Here is a 24,659-nt window from a genome sequence, read left to right on the forward strand (position 1 = left end):
CTTTAAAAAAAAAGTCCTTATTTTTAATCATGGGCATCATGATTCTCCGGAGACTGTAGTCCTTTCCCTTGAGGGCTCAAGGCTCTTGTCGTTACTCCTTCAAAATCAGGAGGCGCTGAGGGATACAGAAAATACACAGGCCCAAGCAGAGACCCCGTCTCCAAACAGGCCAACTCTTGCAAGACCACTCCCATGGCACTGATAAAGCTACTCTCAAATGCTGGTGCAGGGGAGAGACTTGTAACCCACCTGTCCTTTGCGTCTTTTCCTTTTCCTAAGGGCACAGTTTAGAAGTGATAGCCCTGACGCAGTTTATGTTCTCCGTTGGTCAGTTTGAGAAGTGGCGGTCTGTTTTCACTGGCTGGCCCTATGGTATCAGTATTTACAAGTTGAAAGTTTAGATTAAAAGCAGTATTTCCACCTTCCCTGGGGACAAACGACTGTAACACTGGGTCTTATTTCCATGGTTACAGTGGTCCTAGGCCCCCAGGAGATGCTTTCCAATTGACATACCTACTGTTCTATCTGCCTGTATTTTCTCTGCCTCCTTGCTCCTGAAATTAGTTGGCTTTGTGATCCTCAGCTAAAGGAGATAAACTTCCTGAACTTACTAAGAAAGTCAACCATGACAGAAAACCATACTAATGAGAAAGACATCCTTGAAAAATTAAGTTTGATCTTTTTGGACAATAAAAAAAGCACAATAAATAAAAATGAATTACTTATAAGAAAAACTGTGCTGCTTCAGATAGAGACTGGGACACTGAGAACATTTTTTCCCTGTTCTTTCCAAATGTCAGTCACAAAACTAAGTGCCATTTTGTTGGTCACTGTCCCTCCATGTTTTTAGGATGCAACTAATACATTTGCAGTAGATATCTCAGGATGAATTTTGTATGAATACGATGGATCTATACAAGTAATCTTAGAAATCTTTTAATATCAGACTTTATTTTTCCAACACAACTGAAAGTTTTATTAAATAAAATTTTATTGTCTACTGTTTACACTCATGTTGCTGTTGTAAAGTACAACAACATACACAAATTCCTAGCATGAATTACTCGTCGTTCACCCCCCACTGAACTACAGACATTGCTTGAGAATTTGATGTTTGCTTTAGGAATTTAGGAAAAAAAAAATAGGGGCATATTATCCTGAAGAGTATTCTCAAGTGACCTGTTGGAATTCAAGGGCATAGCCAACCCTGCAGAACAGCACTGGCTGTGCGGCCCCTAGAAGAAAGGGGAGAGGAAAACAAGCAGAGGAGCTGAGCCTTGTTTCTGGTGACAGATGGACTGAAAGCCTGACTCTGCCCTGGACGGAGTGGCTGCTTTGCGGAGGAACAAATAAAATGGGGGAGGGCGGGAACGTGGATACTATGAGTTAAAAAAGTATAAAAAGTAATTACATCTAAAATATAGATTAGATATAAATGCTCCAGAACTCGTTAAATAAGCTCAAAAATACTGGAAAGTGGCAATGTGAACTACATTTATTTTTAAACAAGTGGGGGGAAACTGAGTGTTTTGAATGTCGTGTGCAAAACTGATCCACGTCACCATCTCACCGTCACGACTGAACATGGCAAGGCGGGTACACTGGTTTCCAGCATCACAGGCAACACTGCATGTATGTATTTTAATGAGTAATGTAAACTTCAGTGTTAAGGCAGCTGGTACTAACGCTGCACACAGGCTTAGCTCCGTGCCCACCTCAGGAATGGGATGGTCAGCACTTGAAAACAAACTGTGAGAGAAGGAAAGGGGAGCCAGCATTATCTGACAAAAACAATGCATCCAAATATTTTTCCTTGCACACACACAAAAAGAAATATTGGAACACTTAGAAAAACAAAGCACCCATCCCGCCAACTTCAGCCTGTTCCTTAACAAATATTTCAAAATACTGATAAATAATAGTGACTGCAAGCAGAATTCCAGTGCCAGAGCCGATGGCCCCGAGGAAGTCGGCCAACACCGACAGGGCGCCGATGCATAAGCCCCCAAATGCAGCTGCTGTGGGGATGTACCTGGAAGACAAAAACCCTGAGTCAGGCGGAGCAGTGGAAGGGTGAGTCAACTAAAGGGAGCTGTCCGCAGTACTGACGGCTCGTCTGGGGCCACCCAGTTAACATGCTGATGCAAACTGATGAAGGGCATGATCGGACTCCCTTATTTCAAGAAACCAGTTAACAGCCAAGAAAGGCAATACATGATTTTCATGCCAGACGAGGAGAATCCTCAACTGTCACTTCAGTATTGGAATATTTAATATTGTTTGTAAGTAGGTAACCTTTTACCTCCCTCTTTTAGATAAACAGTGAATTTCAAAATGTTTTCCTAAGTAGCAAATTTATGTGATAAGATTTGGATGATCTTAATTCAACCTTGGCAACATGTTGGAATCACCTGGAGAATTGTTAAAAATAATGGGACTGTGGGACTTCCCCAGTGGTCCAACAATTAAGACTTTTGTCTTCCAATGCAGGGACATGGGTTCGATCCCTGGTGGGGATATTAAGGTCCCACAAGCCTCAGGGTGCAGCCAAAAATTTAAAAAGCAAACAAAATATAATAAGATTGTATTTAAGATACTCCAGACAGAAAAAAAAAAAAAGGGGGGGGGGATGGGGTAGATGGTAGAGGAAACAAGAACCGGAGAATGGTAACAACTAAAGCTGGGTGCAGCTGGGACCCAGAGGTTCACTTTACCATTCTCTATAATCCAGTCCATGCTCTAAATAAATAAAATACCAATGCCTTTTCAACAACCGCTTCTGGAACATGTGGCTATCTACATGGAAAAGAAGGAATCTGGACCCCTTTCTCACACCAAACACAAAAATTGGCTCAGAGTGGTCACAGATATCAACATAAGAGGATAAAGTTTTGTGACCTTGGTTTCTTAGCTGAAACACCAATAGCAGCACAAAGCAGAAATAGAAAAACAACTTGATCAAAATTAAAAACTTGTGCATCAGAGGACGCCATCAAGAAAGTGGGAAGACGACCCATAGAATGGGACAAAATATTTGCAAATCATATACCTGACAAGACACATCCAAAATAAATCTTTAATCTTACAAACCCAGAAACAAAAGATAACCCAATTACAGTTTTTAAATATGCAAAAAGATGGAAGAGACATTTCTCCAAAGAACATACTCAAATGGCTAATTAACACATGGAAAGATGCTGAACATCATTACTCATCAGGGAGAAGCAAATCAAAACCAAATGAAAAAGGAACACCCCTATGAGATAATACTCATACCCACTAGGTGGCTAACATCAAAACAAGAATTAGTGCTGGTGAGGACATGCTCGGAGGTGGGGGGTGGGATGCAGAATGGGGCAGGCGCTCTGGAAGAGTCTGGCAGTATCTCAACATGTTCAACACACAGTTGCTACATGACCCAACAATTCCACTCAGCCAAATGAAAACATACATCCACACAAAACCTGTACAAGTATGTTCACAACAGCATTATTCATGACAGCCAAAAAGTGGAAACAATCTGGATAAACTGAACACAGTTATAGCTATATAAGGGAATATTATTCACAAAGGATGAACCCTGAAAATATTACACTAAGTGAAAGAAGATACTCACAAAGCATTACATATAACTTCATTTATTATGAAATGTGCAGAACAGGCAAATCTATAGAAAATAAAAAGCCTGAGGCTGGGAGTTGGGAGGGCTGGGCAGAAATAGGGAATAACTAAATGGGTACAAGGTTTCTTTCTGGGTGATGGAAATGTTTCTAAAATTGTAATCATTACACCTCAAAGTATACTAAAAACAACCCACTAAACCATATACTTCAAATAACTACATTACAGGATATTGGAATTATATCTCAAACAAGTTATCAAAAAATAAAAAACTGTTGCCTGGGACCCACTGCAGACAAAGTAAATCACAACTTGTACAGGTGGGATAGCAATAATCTTTAACAGCTCCCAGGTGATTTTTAGTGCAGCCAATCAACAATGGGAACCTCTGACCTACAGCATTTAACAAAGGGCAAGTAGTGAAAGGAACACAATTTCAATTAAAACAATAATTTAGGTGTCTATTTTGATGTGGAGAATAATTCAATTTTGCGTTAAATTTTTATTCTTTTGTGGTAAGCAGAGGAAAAATGCTTCAAATATGAACTTAAAAATTGTAATATCTGGCAGCAAATGAAAGCTAGATCAAAAAGCCAAGTACATGTGTACTGTATGTAATACCCTCTCCCCCACTCCCCTCCTCCTATCAAACACTGGTTTGAACACAGGTTCCTTACCTATTAAGCTCATGAACCATGGAGGTATCTCTGTGGCCCCTCATTACCATTTGTTGTTCTTTAAGCTGTTTAGCTACCTGCAAAGAGAAAAACAATTTTTAAAATCAAACTCTATTTTACTACCAGGTTCTATGAGACGTGATTTCCATATATAACAAGTAAAGTATAAGAAGGCTGAAGTAGGCACTGTCGTAACACCATTCCCTGGCTACGGTGCTGCACAAGCACGTTACGTGTATCTTAAGCTGAGGTTTCCCAACCTGTTTTTTGTCACCTCCATAAAGGGAACTAAGGAATAAGACTTTGTTAGGCAGGGTTGAGCTTTGGAAGTTCACAAACCATTGTAAAAATCTAAGAATTTTTCACTTTCCAGGAACTAGTTTTTAACTCCTTAGGGGTGACATTACCTCATGAAGAATGTATGAATTAAGAGTTTAAATTACACAAGTAAGTGCATCAATTATCATTTGATACCTAAAAATTATGAATTTTTTAATTTTCAAATAAACCAAATACTTACATCTTTTGCTGAGGAACCAGACACCTCTATCCACGTCTTAGAAAAGAATGCACATGATCCCAACATGAAGATGATATAAACCACCACGTGGACAGGATCCTCAAATATGGCGCCCATGGACTCAGGAGGAGAAAGGTAGTAACAAAGGCCCCCCACTGGGTAAGAGCGAGCGGGTCCTCCCCCACTGACATCCTACAGAACAAGAATAAAAAGCATCAACGGTCACATTTCTGTGACTTTTCAAACTCCTCAGAAAGTATGACAATGTCTTAAGCTCAAAGCACCTACAATTTATGATTCTATGTAACTTAAGGATTTACTTTTGTATCTAAAATATCTTCACTCTTACAAAATTCAGTTCAGTTCAGTCGCTCAGTCGTGTCTGACTCTTTGCGACCCCATGAATCACAGCACACCAGGCCTCCCTGTCCATCACCAACTCCCGGAGTTCACCCAGACTCACGTCCATCGAGTCAGTGATGCCATCCAGCCATCTCATCCTCTGTCGTCCCCTTCTCCTCCTGCCCCCAATCCCTCCCAGCATCCAGGTATTTTCCAATGAGTCAACCCTTCGCATGAGGTGGCCAAAGTACTGGAGTTTCAGCTTTAGCATCATTCCTTCCAAAGAAATCCCAGGGCTGATCTCCTTCAGAATGGACTGCTTGGATCTCCTTGCAGTCCAAGGGACTCTCAAGAGTCTTCTCCAACACCACAGTTCAAAAGCATCAATTCTTCGGCACTCAGCCTTCTTCACAGTCCAACTCTCACATCCATACATTACCACAGGAAAAACCATAGCCTTGACTAGACAAACCTTTGTTGGCAAAGTAATGTCTCTGCTTTTCAATATGCTATCTAGGTTGCTCATAACTTTCCTTCCAAGGAGTAAATGTCTTTTAATTTTGTGGCTACAGTCACCATCTGCAGTGATTTTGGAGCCCCCAAAAATAAAGTCTGACACTGTTTCCACTGTTTCCCATCTTTTTGCCATGAAGTGATGGGACCAGATGCCATGATCTTTGTTTTCTGAATGTTGAGCTTTAAGCCAACTTTTTCACTCTCCACTTTCACTTTCATCAAGAGGCTTTTTAGTTCCTCTTCACTTCCTGCCATAAGGGTGGTGTCATCTGCATATCTGAGGTTATTGATATTTCTCCTGGCAATCTTGATTCCAGCTTGTGCTTCTTCCAGCCCAGCGTTTTTCATGATGAACTCTGCATAGAAGTTCAATAAGCAGGGTGACAATATACAGCCTTGACGTACTCCTTTCCCTATTTGGAACCAGTCTGTTGTTCCATGTCCAGTTCTCCTGTTGCTTCCTGACCTGCATACAGATTTCTCAAGAGGCAGATCAAGTGGTCTGGTATTCCCATCTCTTTCAGAATTTTCCACAGTTTATTGTGATCCACACAGTCAAAGGCTTTGGCATAGTGTCTATTACATAAAAAACATTGCAAATATACTAACAAAAGAGCAATTTTTTAAAAAACATTGTAATACAACTATAAGAAGACTTCCTTCTCTTCCTGAAGACAGGAATATCGTTACATTTACATCAATCTCTGATAACATTTAGAATATGAAATTTTCTGAATTATGTAAGAGTACACACACATTTCTTCACTTCACTACGAAAAATGGAATCAACTGAAATATTAACACAAAACTAAAACATTGCTGCCTAAACTCTGATATTTATTATAAAGAAGTCTTTTAATAAATATCTGTAATTGAATTTTGTTATCCACACAAACATTTATGAATTCTCACAGTCAAAGAAATGGGATTAACATATATTTGTTTATATTAAATGAAAGTTCTGGGCATGCAGGGTGGGCAAGCAATTTTTGGATGCAATGATTAAAATGTCTTGTTCCTGAAATTACAATTTCCAAATGATTCCTTTACTGTGCCCCTAGAATCACTAATTCCAAATCAAATGGCCTGTTTATAGACAAACTAAACTTCCAAATAATCTCTTTAAAGAAAATCTCACTGAGATCACAACACAATCTATACAACTGAGTAGTTGTATAGATTTATTACTGTGAAATTATCACAGTACTAACTACTGCCAAAGTTTATCCTAGGTGGCGCTAGCGGTAAAGAACCCTCCTGCAATGCAGGAGACATAATGAGACATGCATTCAGTCCCTGGTCGGGAAGGTCTCCTGGAGAAGGGCCTGGCGACCCACTCCAGGATTCTTGCCTGAAGAATCCCATGGACAGAGGAGCCAGGCAGGCTACAGTCCATAGGTCGCAGAGTCAGACATGACTGAAGTTACTTAGTACGCACATCAACTCTTAAGGGGAGGGACAGCCCTTTCCCCCACCACAGATAATCCAATTTCTGTAAAATGAGTGGAAAAGGAGTCTAGTTGACCCTTGAACAGTTGCAGGGGTTGTGGCACTAACCCTCCACACAGGCAAAATCCATGTATAAGTTATGGTTACTCTTCTGTGTACACGGCTCCTCTGCATCACAGGATTCGGCCTGCTGCAGACAGTGCAGTACTGAAGCATTTATTACTGAAAAAAATCTGAGTCTAAGTGGACACTTGAAGCCCAAACTGTTTAAGGGTCAACTGTATTATGGGTAAAGGCAATCCTATTTCTTTCAACTGGCATTCAAGTTACAGTCTCATCCTATTAAATTTTATATTTTAAAAAATGGCTTTCAGCAAAAGCAGAAAGTTATGTCACTACAACTTATGCAAAAGTAGCACATTAAGACAAATGCACAGAATAAGCACCATACTTCAGGAATGACTAAAAAAAAATAATTCTTCAGGGGAATACAAATTCTAGAATTACATACTCTGAAAACAATAAAGGATCTTACTCTTCTCTAATTCTATAGTTTTAAGAGGGAAAAATACTCCTTGGTCAGTTGAAAATTTTAACTAGTCAAAATTCAATCTACAATAACTCACATCTTGATCACAATGTGGCTGGAGTGCTTCAGAAGGAGCTATGATGAAGAGGAAGGCAGAATTTACTGGATTCCATTTCTAGCAACTCTGTTCTTTCTTCACTAGTAATTACATACCTTTCTCCACCTAATCACAGACTAGTTTACTGCCATTTGGACTATGAAAAACCGCAGGGGAGGCAGGAAAGGATGATTTTAGACTCCCATATAATCAGCAAATTGTTTCTTTGAAAAAAACATTATTTGAGACAGGAGTGGAGTAAGATTACAAAACAGGGAGTCATTTTCATAAGAGCAACTGTAATCTTAACCTAAAAGGTCACTTAAATGAGATGTGAAAATGCTTCTTAGATGTAAAATAATACAAAGTACTTGGCCAGTCTTAGTTTCACAATGCTTACAAGCTTACAAGTTCCAAATAAATGATAAACTGTGCTATAGATAAGTGAACCTGAAAATGTTACAGCAAGTGCTTCAATTATGGCTCACCTCTTGCAGGTAAAAATATTCGCACGAAATGCAAATTACAATAAATCTGAATACTCAGAATAAATAATGAAATACTCACGGCCCACTGTCCTAGTAAATTTACTAGAAAGTTGCCGCTGAATCGAACCGAGAGCATCTGGGAAATCACGTACAGGTTGGACACCAGGGCGGACTGCAGGATGATGGGGATGTTGGACGTGTAGAAGAGCTTGATGGGGTAGCTGCTGTACTGCCCGCGGTACCGGGCTGACTTGATGGGCAGGTCCACACGGAATCCCTGAAAAAGGAAGCTCAGGAGTGAGTCAGGGACTGCACACAGCACGAATCTGGACAGTCACAGAAGGAAATCTGCAAAGACAGTGCTAGCAAACTCCCTTCCACACAGACACACAGAAATAGAAATCCTTCTCTACTTCATAACCACGGATACTTTGCAGCTCAGCATCTACTGAACAATGGAACTGTTTGCCTAACTAGATTCTGAAATGCTGACTTGTTAGCTACTAATATTCAAATGGCATGCTCCTCTTTTAAGAGCAGAATAAAAATCCACACCCCACTTACTTCAACAAAGATGGTATACTTACCTGAAAATATATAACAACAGCAAACACGAAAACTGTGGCAATGAGGTTCATGAGATTGGGCAAATTCTGACGATAGAAAGCCTCCCTCAGGGCTCGGACTTTGTCTGTCCTGGTGGCCAGTAAATGAAAGAGAGCTATGACTGCGCCCTCAAACTCCGTACCTGATGAATCAAGACAGAAATCAGCTGCAGCCTCATCACCCAAAGTTGTCCCAAAGTCAAAACAAGCAACCCTAAAGCTCCAGTACAGGGCAGAAAACAGCAGTCAAAATAATTCAACTAAGTTTTCTTTATGATACAGCCATGTGTGGAGCTTCTAAAAAATACTGACATCCCTGAGGCAAATGTACCTTTTGTTAGCGTAAATTTGAAGTTTTCTCAAGAGACTATTCTTGATGAAAACAGTCAAAGGAGAATAAACCAAAGCAAATATTTAGTTCATAATGGTTGGCCTCGCCTTTACTTTGGGGGAGGGGGATGGAGATGGGAAAAAGCAGCAGCGAAGCAGCAAACAGATGTCAGAACGAAAAGATCAACAACATTCCCCTACCAGGTTGGCCTTCAAGCTCACTTTACCAAGTACCTTAATAAGCCATCACTGCTATTGCTTGTCTTAAGGCTGGGGTCAGGTCAGATGTCAATCATTACAAATCTTGGATGGCATTTCAGAGAAGTGGAGGTGGGTAAGGTGAAAGTCAAGTATTTCAAAATGTAGGTGCTATTACAAAGCCAAGGAGAACAGCAGCAAAAGCACTCGTGCTCTCTGATGACACAATAAATGACATTTCTTTCTCCATCTGAAAAATCTTAATCCACTACCTTTGTATCGGCTGCAAGTGCTGAAATCAGTCAAAATCAATGACTTCTGGAGCAATGGCTTAGGCAATTAGGTTTTTTAAGTGTTTGCAATCACCGAATTTTTAAATGAGCAGAGGCTAAAATTTCGATATTCTTTCTGGAGATGATGATACTTCATACTCCACCAATCTCCGCTTATTCGCTTTGGAACAACTGCCATCCACTGCTGCCTGGGACAGCAAAGCAGGGCGTCTGAGGTCCACCTGCTCCCCACCTCGTGCTCCTCTCGCACACATCCAGCCAAACCCATGCAGTTGTGTCCCTGTGCATTGTACCTCGGCCAGTGTTAATGGTAGTGGGACTAAAGGCCTTCCAGACAATGGTTTCACAGATGTTGGTGGCAATAAAGAGGGAAATCCCAGACCCCAGGCCGTAACCCTTCTGTAGCAGCTCATCTAACAGCAGCACAATCAAACCAGCAACAAACAACTGTGGGGAAAGAAATGCAAGTAAGCAGAAGCAAGAATAAATTCAGAAAGGGGCAGTGAACACCACGGACTACTTTCAAAGTACAGGCATTTTCAACATTAAAACCTAGCTATTGCAGTATCACTATTATGATTCTCTGCATCTTTCAACCTTCACTGGAAGCCAGTTCTGCAAATCAGAGGATTGGAAATGTTGTCACATTATAAAGCTGACATTTTGACTTTTAAAGTATATTTATATTTCTCTACAATGTTTAAATAAAGCCTACTGAGAAGTACCCTAAAACAAAAATGTTCACAGTTGTAGTATTTATGACAGCAAGAAACTGAGAGCATTCCAAATAGCTTCAAGGAAGAGAAAAACCAAATGAAACATGTTACGATAACAAGATGCAATATTACAGGCCATTAAAGGAAGAGCATGTGAACTATGCTGATACATTTTTTAAGTATTATATATTTTATATGTGTATTATACATAATATAAAATATACACAGAAGGAGTTGAAAAGTAGACCATGAATATGTCCACAGATTATAACAATGTAAAAATGCATACATACAATGACAAAATGTAAACCTGAGACAATTAAGGGTTCACCAGGTTCTTAAGCTTATAATTTTTTTAAAAAATGAAAGCATACTAACTTTAACTTATGTGAAATTGAAAATTCTTAATTTTCCTCTTCGAGAAGACATTTCAGTAAAAGTATGTACCAATCAGAAATAATCCATAGCTTTGCAAGTGACCTCTGTGGTCAAACGACTCCCTCCCAGTACACCGCTGGAAGTATGCTTACCTTACATTTTCTCTGTTTTCTCTTTTTCTGAGTTGTCATTTCAATGGCTGTACAGAGCCTAATTTGTCTACTTATAGTCTTTCAGTTTGAATTTCAATGGACTGTAAAAAAGGTAAAATTCTCAAAACTTCTAAGAGAGCTCACAAATTCTTTACTGTTTGAAAACCAAGTTTACCAGTCTGACCAGATTAAAGACAAGCTAGCACTTAACTACTGAGATGTTATTTTGACCATGATTATGTAACAGGTACATACTCATCAGAAATACAGAAGCCCACACCACATGGAGCATGTCAGTGGTCCACAAACCACTGGCCAACCAGAAAGTGCTATCATGGGTTTCTGATTAAACGACCTGCCTAAGGTCACACAGGCAGCTCTGAAACAGCAGCAATTCTTCAAAACCCTGTTCACATCCACACCCATCAGACAGGAGGGTGATCTGTGTATATCCAGTAAAAACAAACTCATGCTTCTCTAATTGGACAAAGGAATTATAGGGAAATAAACGAGAAATGGTTTCTGTAACTGAAAGATTAAGATAAATGATGATTAAAAAAAAAAAAAAAGCATGCATGCCTATGAGAAGGGAATGAGAAATCAGGAATTGAAAGCATCTCATTGATTAGAACAGTGATAAAAACCTGAATACTAACTGCATGCTTTTCTAGAGTGTTCAGTACATATGAACCTCTAAAGTGTGTATAAAAATAACACTAACATCTCAGCCTTGCTCATGTGTGCATGTGTGCACACACACACAACTCAGTTTGGACAAAATAATACTTACCTCTACCCTGTCCCATGCACACTGATACTGTCTATTCTTTTTGAAAACTATAATCAAGACCCCCTATTTAGATCCCAAAACTCAATAGTGGAAAAACACTGACCATGTGAACGAAACAAGAATAATTAAGGTGAGAAATACCTTACATAACAGCATGCAAACAGTTTTCAAAATCTCTAGGTGAAAACACACTGATCCAATCATATCTCTTCAGTGAATCCACACATTTTCAATGTTAGCAATGCCTTAAAAAGAGGCAATGGGTCACTACCCATATGTATCATCAAACATGAAAAATTTCTCTATACATTAACACTAGAAGAATTAACCACAAGACAAACATTTGTGCACCTGAATTTATGTAAACAACTTAGTATATATCTACTTTATTTGCTTTGTTCCAGAAATTTAACTCCTCCTTGATTTCTGGTACTGAAAAATTAAAATAGCTTAACTCCATTTTCTCTATCAATTCAAATTCATAACTGACTATTCAAGAAGTCAATACTTTACCCTAGAAGTGGTCAGCTGAAGTTCCTTAAGAATATAAATATGCCCTTACTAAAACACTAGAAAAGTTTTACTGATGTATAATGTTCTAAGAGCTAGATAGATGCCAATTCTGAGTGTCTTTTAAAGAGCAGGGTTATTCTAACTATGGTCATAAAGCGAATGCTATCAAGAAACAAAATAAGGCTGGTGTATCAGCATCCTTACACTGAAGTACTGAAAGATACTAAAACCAGTTTCCAGAGGACCTTCTCTCCCCATCTACTGTAACACTTCTTCCTCTAATTCCCAGGAGTTTTAAGTTTGCCACTCAAGGTGTTTTTTAAAAGAAGAAATAATGACAAAGCTATCCTTTAAAGAAATGTACCTTGTTCCAAATGGGAACTCACTAGGGGCTCAGAAAACTACCTTACAGTCCATTAAAAATGCCTCCCCTGAAAAAGACAAAATATTTCCACTTCATTTAGAAAAGCCCTATGATATGTGTTAATGAATAACATATAAATATCGCAACAATCCCTTTCTGCTTGGTCTAATTCATACTCACTATCCAATCTTCTTACTATGATTTGCTTCCCATGTAAGGTTTCCTATTAAAAAAGATGGTTAACCATGCCAATTGAAAATGGTAACATTTCTCAATACATATATACATATATGTATACACACACTAGTAAAAGAGTGTTTTCAACTATTTTTCTGATCTTGATCTTTTTGACCACTAAAAAAATTTTTTCCTAAATTAATCCTAATTTCATAGAGTGAACAAGAGGCATTTCCTAGATAACTAGGACCCTAGATATTGAGTGTTTAACTTACACAAGCTTCTTTTCAAAATACAGTAAATACTATTAGATAAATTAAATACAATGCATTCCTGGGTAACTTCTCCAAAGGATTTTTAAGGCCTGCATTAGAGAAATGGAGTCCTCAAATATCTTTCAAACTTTACACATTTTAACATTCTTAGTGGAGGAAAAATGATGCTGGCCTTTAAAATTCTATTCCAACATATCCATTTAAAAAACCCACAGGATATATACATGTGTGCTTATATGGTATTTCACTGATTACAAGATACTATTATTTGTAACATTATTATGTGTGCCACTAAGAAAGGAAAAAATACTACAGTTAAACTATGACAATAACCTGTTATAGAGAATTTTTATTGTCTGCTTATAATAAAGTTTAGACTTAGATGTTTATCATCTAGCTTGCTCTTTCTGTGCCTGTTTATATACAGTAACTGTTCAATACCAAATCACAGTAGACTGTTGCAAGACATTTTAAAAAGCAATTAAACCCAACAGCATGTTGCATCAACAATGTACGTAACCCAGTGATGTAAGGATGATACAAACAGCTGTGACCAAGCTGACATACACACGCGGGCAGTGACCACCATCACGACTGCCTGGCTGACAGCACGGGTAAGAGACCATCAGGTCTAAGAAAACACCCTGATTTCAGAGACATCAAAATGTGCATCTTAGAATCAGTGAAATACAGCTGATAGAGCCGTAATTCTTTTATTACATGTCTATACTTTATTACAATAAATTTTAATTTTTTACATCAATACAACTTATATGTTACTTCAATAATCAAAATATAATTAAGTAAAATAATTCAAAAGTAATAAAATGACTATATTAGTCATCTAAAGAATTGTTACAAAAGAAAACTGTCTTTGTTATCTCTGTATGAAAAATTGGATTTCTTACCTGAATGATGATAAGAAGACAGATTCCAGCACCCATTTCAGCAGGATCCCCATACATGCCCGTCATGACATACACAATGGCTTGCCCAATGGTAATGATCATACCAAATACTGACAAAAATCGGGGGAAAGGAGGACATACTTACAACCAAAGATAAAGAAAGACTAGAAAAACACCTTTACCACAAAATTCTCAAATTTGGGAAAGACTCTTTAGTTGTATTGATGCTCACATTTCTGGGCTCCATTGAACAAGGCTCTGTCTTTGGGTGTATCTCCAACTTCAATGATTTTGGCTCCAGCTAACAACTGCATGATCAAACCAGATGTTACAATTGGGGAGATACCCAATTCCATTAAAGTTCCTGTAAAGGAAGGGGAAAGAAGTAAATAATCTTTACTATACCCAACGGATACAACCAAGCAACTTAGCACGCATAGCACATACCCAATAGAGATTAGTTTAGAAGTGGCCCAGTCCTGAAAATTATGTCTACTGAAATACATGCTTAAAAGTTAACAAGAAAATTCTCATTCCTTAAACAAATTCTCATGGAATGAGAATTTGTGTTAATGAGATTGTGTTAATGATTTATTAACACAATCTCACAACACATTGACTCAAAATTACTATAAATACCACAAAAATGTAAATTTCTGTAAATTCTAAACTTAAATTGTGAAAGAAACCATTTGAAAGAAATAGTCCAAGATTTATGTCCAAAATCACTGTTCTTAAAATTTACACTAAACATTTTAATGCAGAATTTTAAAATTATATACTAAGTCCAAAAATTAAATACCAAGCTAGTAAGAAATGATACTGAAGAATAGTCTCTCTCAATTCAAAATCTAAAATTATATAAACAGTCATCAAAATCAATACTGTAGAATATTTAATGACATAAAAATGTTAATGACATACTGGATAGGAAAAAGTACTCAAAAATAGTATGTAGAGTTTGATTGACTATTTAAATGGAAAATCATCTCCTGTTATTTTAGTTTGGCTATCATGATGCTTGTACTATTAATGAACTTATCTACAAAACAGAGTCACAGACATAGAGAACAGACCTGTGGTTGCCAAGGGGGAGAGGGGTGGGAGGGATCGACTGGGAGGTTGGATTAGCAGATAAAATCTACTATATAGAAAAGATAAAACGCCAAGGTCCTCCTGTGCTCCAGTCCTCCTGTATAGCACAAGGAACTATACTCAGTGTCCTATTATAAACCATCATGGAAAGAAATATATTAAAAAAAGTATGTAAATGTATAAGTGAATCACTTTGTTGTACAGCGGAAATTAACACATTGTAAATCAACTATTTTTGAATAAAATAAATTTTTTATAAAGATGTTTTTATTGTTATTTTTACTCAGTGGGTTTATGGATAATTTTTTTCTTTTCTTTTTTTTTTTTTTGCCTCTATTTTCCTAAATTTTTCATTGTAGAAAATAAGCATTACACTTTTAGCAAAAAAAAAAAGAAAGAAAGAAAACCAAATATACCAAGCGTGTAAGATAATATGCAAAACTAACAATTCCATATAGCCAAGACCACGTTTCCACTGGTCATTCTGTCACATCACAACCTTAATTCCTGACTTTTATAAATGCTGAAAAGGTGCCTTTAATATGAGAAAGATTTCATCTTAAATGGACTTCATGTGTTTTTCAAATACTTCTTTAATGGTAAAGAGATAAAAACATGTCATTGTTAAAACTAGTAGGCAGGTGGGTAGATGTCTTTTTACATCAAATCACCAAAATTTAAACTGCAAATAAATCTAGTCCAAAAATTAATCCAATCAAACTTAATGAACATTTCATTTAGGAAATATGGCACTTCAACTCAGTAGGGAAAACAAGAATAAATGGACCTTGGCAAATGACTAGACACGTATAGAAAATTAAGCCTAGATTCCCTATCTCATGACTTCCAACAAAATAAAGGCCAGATATTTAGAAATTTTAACCATAAAAGATAAAAAGCACAAATACTTGGAGTGAATATGTTCATAGTCTTGGAAAAGAAAAAGCCTTTCAAAGCATGACAAACTACCTAAAAACCACAAGGAAAAAGATGGATGATATGATCAGATACAACTGTGAAACCTCCATGCGGCCAAAGACAGGATAATAGTTAAAAGAAAAATATTCAGACGCAAGTAACAAAGAGGTCAAATCTTTAAGAGGCAAAGAATTCTCACAAATGGATTTTAAAATGAACAAATAACAACAGCGAAGTAAGTCAACCAGAGAAACAAATACCATATGGTATCACTTACATGTGCAATTTAAAAAATACAACAAACTAGTGAATATAACAACAAAATAAGCAGTCTCACTGCAAAATCACTGCAGATGATGACTGCAGTCATGAAATTAAAAGACACTTGCTCCTTGGAAGAAAAGTTATGACCAAGACCAACCTAGATAGCATATTAAAAAGCAGAGACATGACTTTGCCAACAAAGGTCCATCTGGTCAAAGCTATGGTTTTTTCAGTAGTCATGGATGGATGTGAGAGTTGGACTATAAAGAAAGCTGAGCGCAGAAGAATTGATGCTTTTGAACTGTGGTGTTGGAGAAGACTCTTCAGAGTCCCTTGGACTGCAGGGAGATTCAACCAGTCCTTCCTAAAGGAAATCAGTCCTGAATATTCACTGGAATGACATATGCTGAAACTGAAACTCCAATACTTTGGCCACCTGATGGGAAGAACTGACTCATTTTAAAAAGACCTGATGCTGGAAAGATTGAAGGCAGGAGGAGAAGGGGATGACAGAGGATGAGATGGTTGGATGGCATCGACTCAATGGACATGAGTTTTAGTAAACTCCGGGAGTTGGTTATGGACAGGGAGGCCTGGCGTGCTGCAGTCCATGGGGGTGCAAAGAGTTGGGCACAACTGAGCGACTGAACTGAACTGAAGCAGTCTCACAGATACGGAGAACAAACTAGAGGGTAGGGCTGGGGGGAGGGAGCACAATATAGGGGTTGAGGAGTGGGAGGTTAAAAACTACAGGGTGTAAGACAAGCTCAAGGATGTATTGTACAACACAGAGAATATAGCTATCCCTTCCAAAAAAAAAAAAAGAAAAAGAAAAAAGAGATAAATGGCACAGCCACTCCCAGTAATGTTCTTTTCTCAGGAAAATACCAACATAGGAGGAAATCCCAGCACCCACATCTGTACTAACTAACCCTGAAACTCTAAACAAGGCTGGCTGGGTCAGATGTAAACCGTGGTAACCTGGAATTATGAACTGAGAACTGAAGAACCCAGGAGCTGTTGAAGCTAAACCAAAGACAAGGTTCCCAGCTAGCCCGGGATGCTGAGGTCTAAAGACTGTCTGATTCTCTCTCCCCAAGGCTAAGCTATTCTACCTTCTCTTTGGATTTCAAAAATAACTAGTATCCTTCCAATAAATTTCAGTTTTATGTTTAAACCACTCAGTCATTTCCTATGATTTATAACAAGTCCACTCATAGAAGAAATACAAATATTCAATAAAAATATAAGACGATGCACTAGTATGGAGGCAAAAGAAAAGCAGCACACACCTCTGTTGGATGCAAGAATAACTCTCATCCAGTAGAAAGGATCTGCAGAATCTGATGACATGATTCCAAACAGTGGTATCTATAAGATTACATAAAATAGTTCATGAAAATGTATTATACAAACTAAGTTTGAACTTAATAATGCATTCACTCAATATCTGCAATACTTAAAAAAAAAAAAAACACTACTTCTCAAGTTCTCTAACCAAACAAGAATACTTTAAATGTATAGTTTTTTTAGGGAAAATACAAACAATGGAAATCAGTACTTTTCACCAGTAAATTTTACTGGTGAAATACTCCGTATCAGTATGGAGATGTGCTGCACACAGTCTGAATATATGCAACATTACTGAACTGCACACTTAAAATGGTTAAGATGATAAATTTCATGTTTTGCAATTAAAGAAAATGTTCTTTATCCTTATAGGATATAACTACCAAGTCACAGAATAATTTTGCAAAGCCATGGGTACAAATGACAGCCAAAGCCATGCTCCAAATGTAAGACTGAAGACAATATACACAGTAGAATGCAGCCATTAAAAATTATACTATGAAAAAAAATTTTTTAATTATACTATGAAGCTTATATTAGTATCAGGATGTGTTTATGTTGTGGTAATAAGTAGAAAAGAGTGGTTCTCAACCTGGGGCAACTTAGTCCCCCAGGGGATATCTGGGAATTGTCTAGGAAGACAATTTTAGTTGTCCCAACTTGAAGGGGGTGCTAATGGCATTTGCTGGGTAGACGACCCTCACAAGACGACACTAACGAAAGTCTAATGAGAGAGACGAGCCCATTTACGGCAGTTCTCTCAGCTGATCTCACCTCCCTCCATTCTCTCAAGCTAAAAAATACTATGGAGAACGACAGACCCCAAACCCTTAAACTGCATCTGGGAAGGGAAAATAAACCTGTTGGAGATTCAGTGGAAAGAGAACCAAGAAATCATCAGTCCTGGGCAGAAATCCCCAAGCATGAGAAAGACAGAAAGGTACAGCTTGGCAACTCTGTAAATCCATTACAAAAAAAAAATAATAATAATAAATAACATAAAATACGTAAATTAAGGGCAAGAAAAGTCGTGAGAAATGTGACTCTTCAAGTAATATAACTCGTTATGTTTCTTCTTCTTGAGTTTTCTTGGGTTCTAGCTGTAAAGCTGAAAATATTTACTATCTGGCCTTTTACAGAAAAAATGTTTGCAGACCCTTGGGTTAGAATATTCAGTAAGTTCAAACCAATAAAAATCATAATCCCAGTAGGCTTTCTTAAAGAAACTGACAAGCTGATTTTAAAATTCAAATGAGTGACTGAGAACTGACAAAATCATTCTGAGAAGAAAGAGCAAAGTTGGATGACTTTTACAACCTAATTATAGGATTCAGTCTAAAGCTACAGTAATCAAAACAGTTATGGTTTACCATAATGACGGAATATGATCAATGGAACAGAACTGAGAGTACAAAAACAGATCCATGCTTAAATGGCTAACTGATTTTCAACAACGATGCCAAGGTTATTTCAATGGAGAAAGGATAGCCTTTTCAACTGGCCTGTCCATATAGAAAGAAATGAGCCCTAACCTTACCTCATGTCATACATAAAAATTAACCTGGAACAGACCATAGACCAAAACATAAAAGCTAAAACTATTTAGATGAATACAGGAGAAAATCTTCACAATACATGTATCTGATGAAGGACTTATATCCAGAAAATATTTTAAAAGGCATACAATTCACTAATGGGACAATAATGCAATTTTTTTTTAACAGGAAAAAGATCTGGGGAGAAAACACTTTACAAAAGATGAACAAATACTCAATAAGTATATGAGAAAGCTGCTCAATATCATTTGTAAAGGAAGTAAAAGTTAAAATCTTACCGTGGAGAAAAGGGAACCTTCCTATACTTTGATGTAAAATGAAAACAGGAGGTTCCTCAAAAAACTGAAAATAGAGCTAACATATACTCCAGCAATCTTACTTCTGGGTATATATCCAGAAAAGGTAAAAATTCTAATTCAAAAAGATACATTCACCCCAATGTTCATAGTGGCACAATTTACAATAGTCAAGACATGGGAGCAACCCAAAATGTTTAAGGGCTGGTCAGTAGAAGCAAAGTAATACAATGGTTTGGCTTTGGAGGATTTATAATTAAAACATGCTATTTACAACATGATTAAAAGCAAACAAAAAGGAAAAATATCTGCACGATACCTGTCAAAGGTTTAACACTTTTATATATAAAAACTTGTCATAAACCAAGTTTTAAAATCTTAAGAAGAAAATTAGTAAAGATCATTAACTGAAATCTAAGGGAAAATGAGAAAGTATGTTCAAACCCACTAGGAAACCAAAAGAAATACACAGTAGAAGAATCATTTCACTATCAACTCAGATTGAAATGATGATTCTCCTATGTACAATAGTTGAAACGAAGAAGCAATCTAAATGTCCATCAACAGAGGAATGAATAAAAGATGTGGGTTGTATATATAATGATGATGCTCCTATGTACAATAGTTAAGACACAGAAGCAATCTAAATGTCCATCAACAGAGGAATGAATAAAAGAAGATATGGGCTGTATACACAGAGAGAGCGAGAGAGCGAGAGCGAGAGAGAGAGAGAGAGAGAGAGAGAGAGAATGGAATACTACTCAGCTGTTAAAAAGAATGTAGCAACATGGATGGACCTACAGATTATCATACTAAGTGAAGTAAGTCAGAAAGGGAAGATAAATACCATACGATATCACTTATATGTGGAATCTAAAATATAACACAAATAAATGTATTTATAAAACAGAAACAAACTCATAGACATAGAGAACAGACTTATGGTTATCAAGGGCTGGGGGAGAGGGATGAAATGTAAGTTTTGGATTAGCAGATGCAAACTAGTATACATAGGATGGATAAACAAATACTGTATTGCACAGGGAATTATATTCCATTCAATATCCTATATTCAGTATCTGCTATACATCAGAAACTAACACTGTAAATCAACTACACTTCAATAAATAATTTTCTAAAAAGATAATGCTCAAAATAATTCAGTGTATTTACTATTTGAACTAAAATTAGCTTCTCAAATTATAACCAACCAAGACCTGAGAATAACAGTACAGACATTTATTCAGTGTTTGGTTACATACCTGACAACATACTAAGAAAATGAAGAGAGTTATAGCAGTCCATAGTACCTTCTCTCTAAACTGGATCTGTGCAACAAAATACAAAACTACCAATCAAAACCAAGAAACAGCAAATATAAAAAAAAGCAAAAATGCATATTAAAGCTTAACCAGCATTCTCCATCATGACATGCTCTTATTATTTACTCTTAAAATACTCTCACCGTAGTGAGTAGCAGCTAAAGCAAACAGCTAAACTTCTCAAGCATCTTTCTTTACTTGGATCTGAGAACTAAGTACTATAGTTTAAATACAGGCAGGCCTTAATACACTGCACCATGTTAGCTGAAACTGAAAAGGATAAAAAGACACACATCCAATATTCACACATTTCAGTTAACACCATACTACACAAAGCCATCACTTATTGTGATAAGTGATATCATATGGTATTTGTCTTCCTGCCTGTAATATTATTTGGTGAGTATTTCATAGCCTATGAAAAGCTATAGTTTCTTAGTATACCTTACATGTAACGGGAACAACTGTTTTATAACCTCAAATAAACTTAAAAAAAGAAATATATTTCTGAATATTATAAAACAGTAAGTTTAATAAAAGTTTTACTTATCTCTTTCTGGTCCCTATTCTGGTTAGTTCCATGAGAAATTGAAAGTACAGTAAAAGAGGAACATCTGGGATTAACAATATTTCTAGAATCGAAATGCCTTACTTCCAAAAGTCCACAATGATGTAAGAACAAATGGATGCAGTCTCTATCTTTTGAATGCATGTCTGTGATTTTTTTTCTCTGCACCGAATGAATCAACAAATGAGAGGTATTCACCTGCCCAGCTGCAATCCATTTATGTGAAACGGTTGGTATGCATGAAAACTGACCCATGAGACTGGGTCATTTTTAGTGTGGTGGATCATAATAGGCAGGAGAACACTGTATCTTATCTAACACACAGGCCAAAGAAACATAAGGCTTGGAAATGTTACAATTTAGAGAACAGTTGCTGTGGAAACCATGAGATAAACTATCTAGATTTAAAAGGTCTACACTAGTTTTATTCACTTTTATGCCTCTTGTGAAGAGAAGGAACAGGCATTTTTCCAGTTACAACCAGAAAAAGGTTGAGGAAAATAAATCAGTGTAGCTAGTTTAAAAGAGTAAGTCACTTAGCTACCCTCTATATTACAAAAATATTATACTTACTTTCCTTTCAGGTTTCTGAATTTCTGGTAGAACTGCACAGAAAGGTTTGATAACTTCTAAAAATTTGACTGTTAAAAAAAAAAAAGAATAAATGCCCCTATTACAAAGTTTTAAAAAAGATTTTTATTTTTGAAGAATCAAATACAAATATTCTTTTAATGGCAATCCATCCCATTCCCACCCCCAAAATGAATTAATCATAATGCTCTCCATTTCAAAGTAATTCGCTTCCTCATGCTTGAATCCCACCCCTTTACATATACAGAAAAGGAGTAATTCAGTCAGCATCTCTACATCAAAAGGAGCAAAGGCAGTCAACCAACAAGAACATGCATTATGGAAGGAAACGGGCCATAAGAGGACGCAAGTACAAGAAATGAGCTGAAACTGCAGGACTGACAATCTGGGACTGAAAGATGCTGAAATGCCTAAGTGAGAAATATCACACCCAGCGGTGAAAGTGCCAAGTCCTAACCAGACCACCAGGGAATTGCCTAGACAGGTTTTTAAAAGTACTGTATACAATCTCTACTTCATTTCATTAAGTCACTATTCATTGCTTGGACGCTCTCCCATATAAGAAAACCTCAAAGTACTTGTGTATGTTCAATTCTCAGCCCAGAGAATGACGACTACATTTCATTAGAAATTTATTCCCAGACAACTCATAATGTATAAAAGTAAGATAGACCAAACTTCAGGATAGGCACTCTCTTCTGGCATGGCTATAATTTGAGAAGTCAAGTCCTGCCAAAGAACTGGAGGATGAAGATGATAATCATTTTAGCCTCTGCCAGTGTCTGTAATGTGCAGAAACACAAAAATCCACAACTAGGTTATTAGCTAAGATCATTCTTCCCTTACACATACAGGATTCTACGTACTAACATCATGAAATTGTTTTAAAACTGACGTGAGCAATTACACTTCAGCCAGTTAGCCAAAAGTTGACTAAAACATCTTTTTTGTTGTTGCTGAATTTATGTTACTGAAGTATAGTTGATTTGACTATACGATCTTTTTATACAATCTCTCAAAGTGATGGCGGCCATTGATGTTTGACAGAGGAATTCATAAATTCTCATAAGCAGGTTATTTGTTACCCAAGTACCATTTAAGACGACTAGGAAAGCAAATCTGAATATTATCAAAGTGTTCATCTCTACTACAAAACAAATGTCAATCACATCAGGAAACTTCCTAGAATCCCCTTAACCCTTTTCCTTCCCACTTCAACCTAAGCTATCCTCCCAGATTTCTTGGTTTATGGTCATCTGTGTTGGAATATTCATGTTCAAGCAATGCTTTTTTGTCTGCCACCTCACTCTTCCTATGTTGTAGAATTTAACGCTTCATACTACAAATTCAAGACCAAGGGTCTCCTATTCCTTTCTAAGCTTTCCGCAAATGTCCACTAGTTAGCAGGCCAATGGGTGCACGGCTTGGGTTTGCGGTAATCCGTTCATCCAACAATCACCCCAACAGCTATGTCAGTATATTTGTAAAGATACGTGGTGTTGAGGGTTTGGGAGAGGGCCCTCGAAAGATTCCCATTATTTAAGGCCTTGTCCCTAAGGCGTATACGACCTGACACACGTTGAGTTTTCAGTAAACGCTACAGAATGACTGGAATGAAAAATTTAACGAAAACGCTAGGCCACCAATCGCCTCCTTTCCTCCCCTAAAATACACGCCGTGCATCACTTTTTAAAAAATGAAACAAGGCAGGGAGCTTCATTCATCACAACTAATATTCCAAGGGTGATTTGGAAATAAAAATATGAGTTTCCTAAGCTCTTGAAAAATTAAAAGTGGTCCAGGTGTCTCTTGGTTCCTTAACTCCCCGCCCCCAAAACCAATGGCCTCCCCGCGCCGTCCTCCGCTCCACGCCACCCTGAGATGCGCAGACCCAGGCCTCCCGGTCCTAGCCCCGCAGCCGGCCCGGGCTAGGCCTCGCACTGCTGGAGGAGCCTCGGCTGAGGCCCCCGGCCCGCGCCCTCCGCAGACGCCCGCGCCTTCCCGGCCCCCAGGCTAGGCGACCCCGGGCCTGAGCCGCCCCCCGCTTGCGGCCCGTAGGGGCCCGCGCCCTCGGGAAGGGCCTACCACCGCTACTCACTGCCCATGGCGGCGGCTGGGGCGGCCCGGCGGGGCCCAGCGGCCTCGGCGCGGCCTTCGCTCGGGTTCCCACGGCTCGAGCCTCGGCGCCCGCTCGCGACACCCTCCGGCCAGCCCCGCGCAGGCTCCGCCCCTTCCCACGTGACCCGCGTTGTCGCCACCCAACCCAGGCCCCACCCTCTGACGACAGTCTGGCTTTAGGCCGCCTGCGCAGATGACGTCCGCCTCGTTGTCATGGCCACCACCGGCGTGGGCGTCCTTCTGCGGAGCCCAGGAGGTGGGACCCTCTATGGGGCCAGGGCTGCCCGGTCTTTCAGCTGTGAGCACCTTTCTGAACGCAGGGTCCAGCAAGGGCTGTCTCCTTGACCTTGACCCCCAGGAGGCCCGGGGGTTAGAGTCAGGACACAACCCGAGCGACCGCCCCAGGAGTGCAGGACGGGTTCGATCCCCAGAACTGGAGCCGAGATGCCTCCAGAGCCCGCATGACCCAAAAAAACTTTATTTTGCTTCCATCTTACTGGAACTGCTGGGGCGTTTTCAGAAATTTGTCTGTAGTTAATAGCTTGTGAACTTTTCACTCTCTACTATGGCCTTCCTGAGCAGCTTGAGGGATCTCAATTCCCCAACCATACATGGAACATCGCCCCCTGCCTTGGAATGCGGA

General features: G+C 38.4%; 1 protein-coding gene across 2 annotated transcripts; it reads right to left on the reverse strand.

The window, feature by feature from the left end:
* Positions 1-932: 932 nt before the first annotated feature.
* On the reverse strand, positions 933-24,130 carry SEC61A2 (SEC61 translocon subunit alpha 2). Of its 2 annotated transcripts, XM_006077744.4 has the most exons (12): positions 23,997-24,130; positions 21,881-21,948; positions 20,680-20,745; positions 17,508-17,586; positions 14,171-14,302; positions 13,939-14,048; positions 9,959-10,112; positions 8,827-8,987; positions 8,319-8,516; positions 4,819-5,010; positions 4,299-4,375; positions 933-2,032 (listed from the first exon to the last, which is right to left on the reverse strand). In XM_006077744.4, exons 1-12 carry the CDS (start codon positions 24,001-24,003, stop codon positions 1,846-1,848), a joined length of 1,431 nt encoding a protein of 476 aa, XP_006077806.1. In that variant the 5' UTR covers positions 24,004-24,130; the 3' UTR covers positions 933-1,845. The 2 variants fall into 2 exon arrangements, with proteins under 2 accessions (XP_006077806.1, XP_044784170.1); XM_044928235.2 differs by lacking the exon at positions 17,508-17,586 and having other exon boundaries at positions 23,997-24,071.
* Between the last annotated feature and the right edge of the window lie 529 nt (positions 24,131-24,659).

Source organism: Bubalus bubalis, chromosome 14 (genome assembly GCF_019923935.1).
Source record: "Bubalus bubalis isolate 160015118507 breed Murrah chromosome 14, NDDB_SH_1, whole genome shotgun sequence".
NCBI lineage: Eukaryota > Metazoa > Chordata > Mammalia > Artiodactyla > Bovidae > Bubalus > Bubalus bubalis.

Excerpts from the sequence above, each read along its gene's own strand:
- SEC61A2 (XM_006077744.4), bottom strand. Across the intron at positions 4,376-4,818 it reads CTGGTTCCTCAGCAAAAGAT|GTAGCTAAACAGCTTAAAGA; the intron begins GTAAGTATTTGG and ends TTCTCTTTGCAG. Across the intron at positions 2,033-4,298 it reads ATGGTTCATGAGCTTAATAG|GTACATCCCCACAGCAGCTG; the intron begins GTAAGGAACCTG and ends TTTGTCTTCCAG.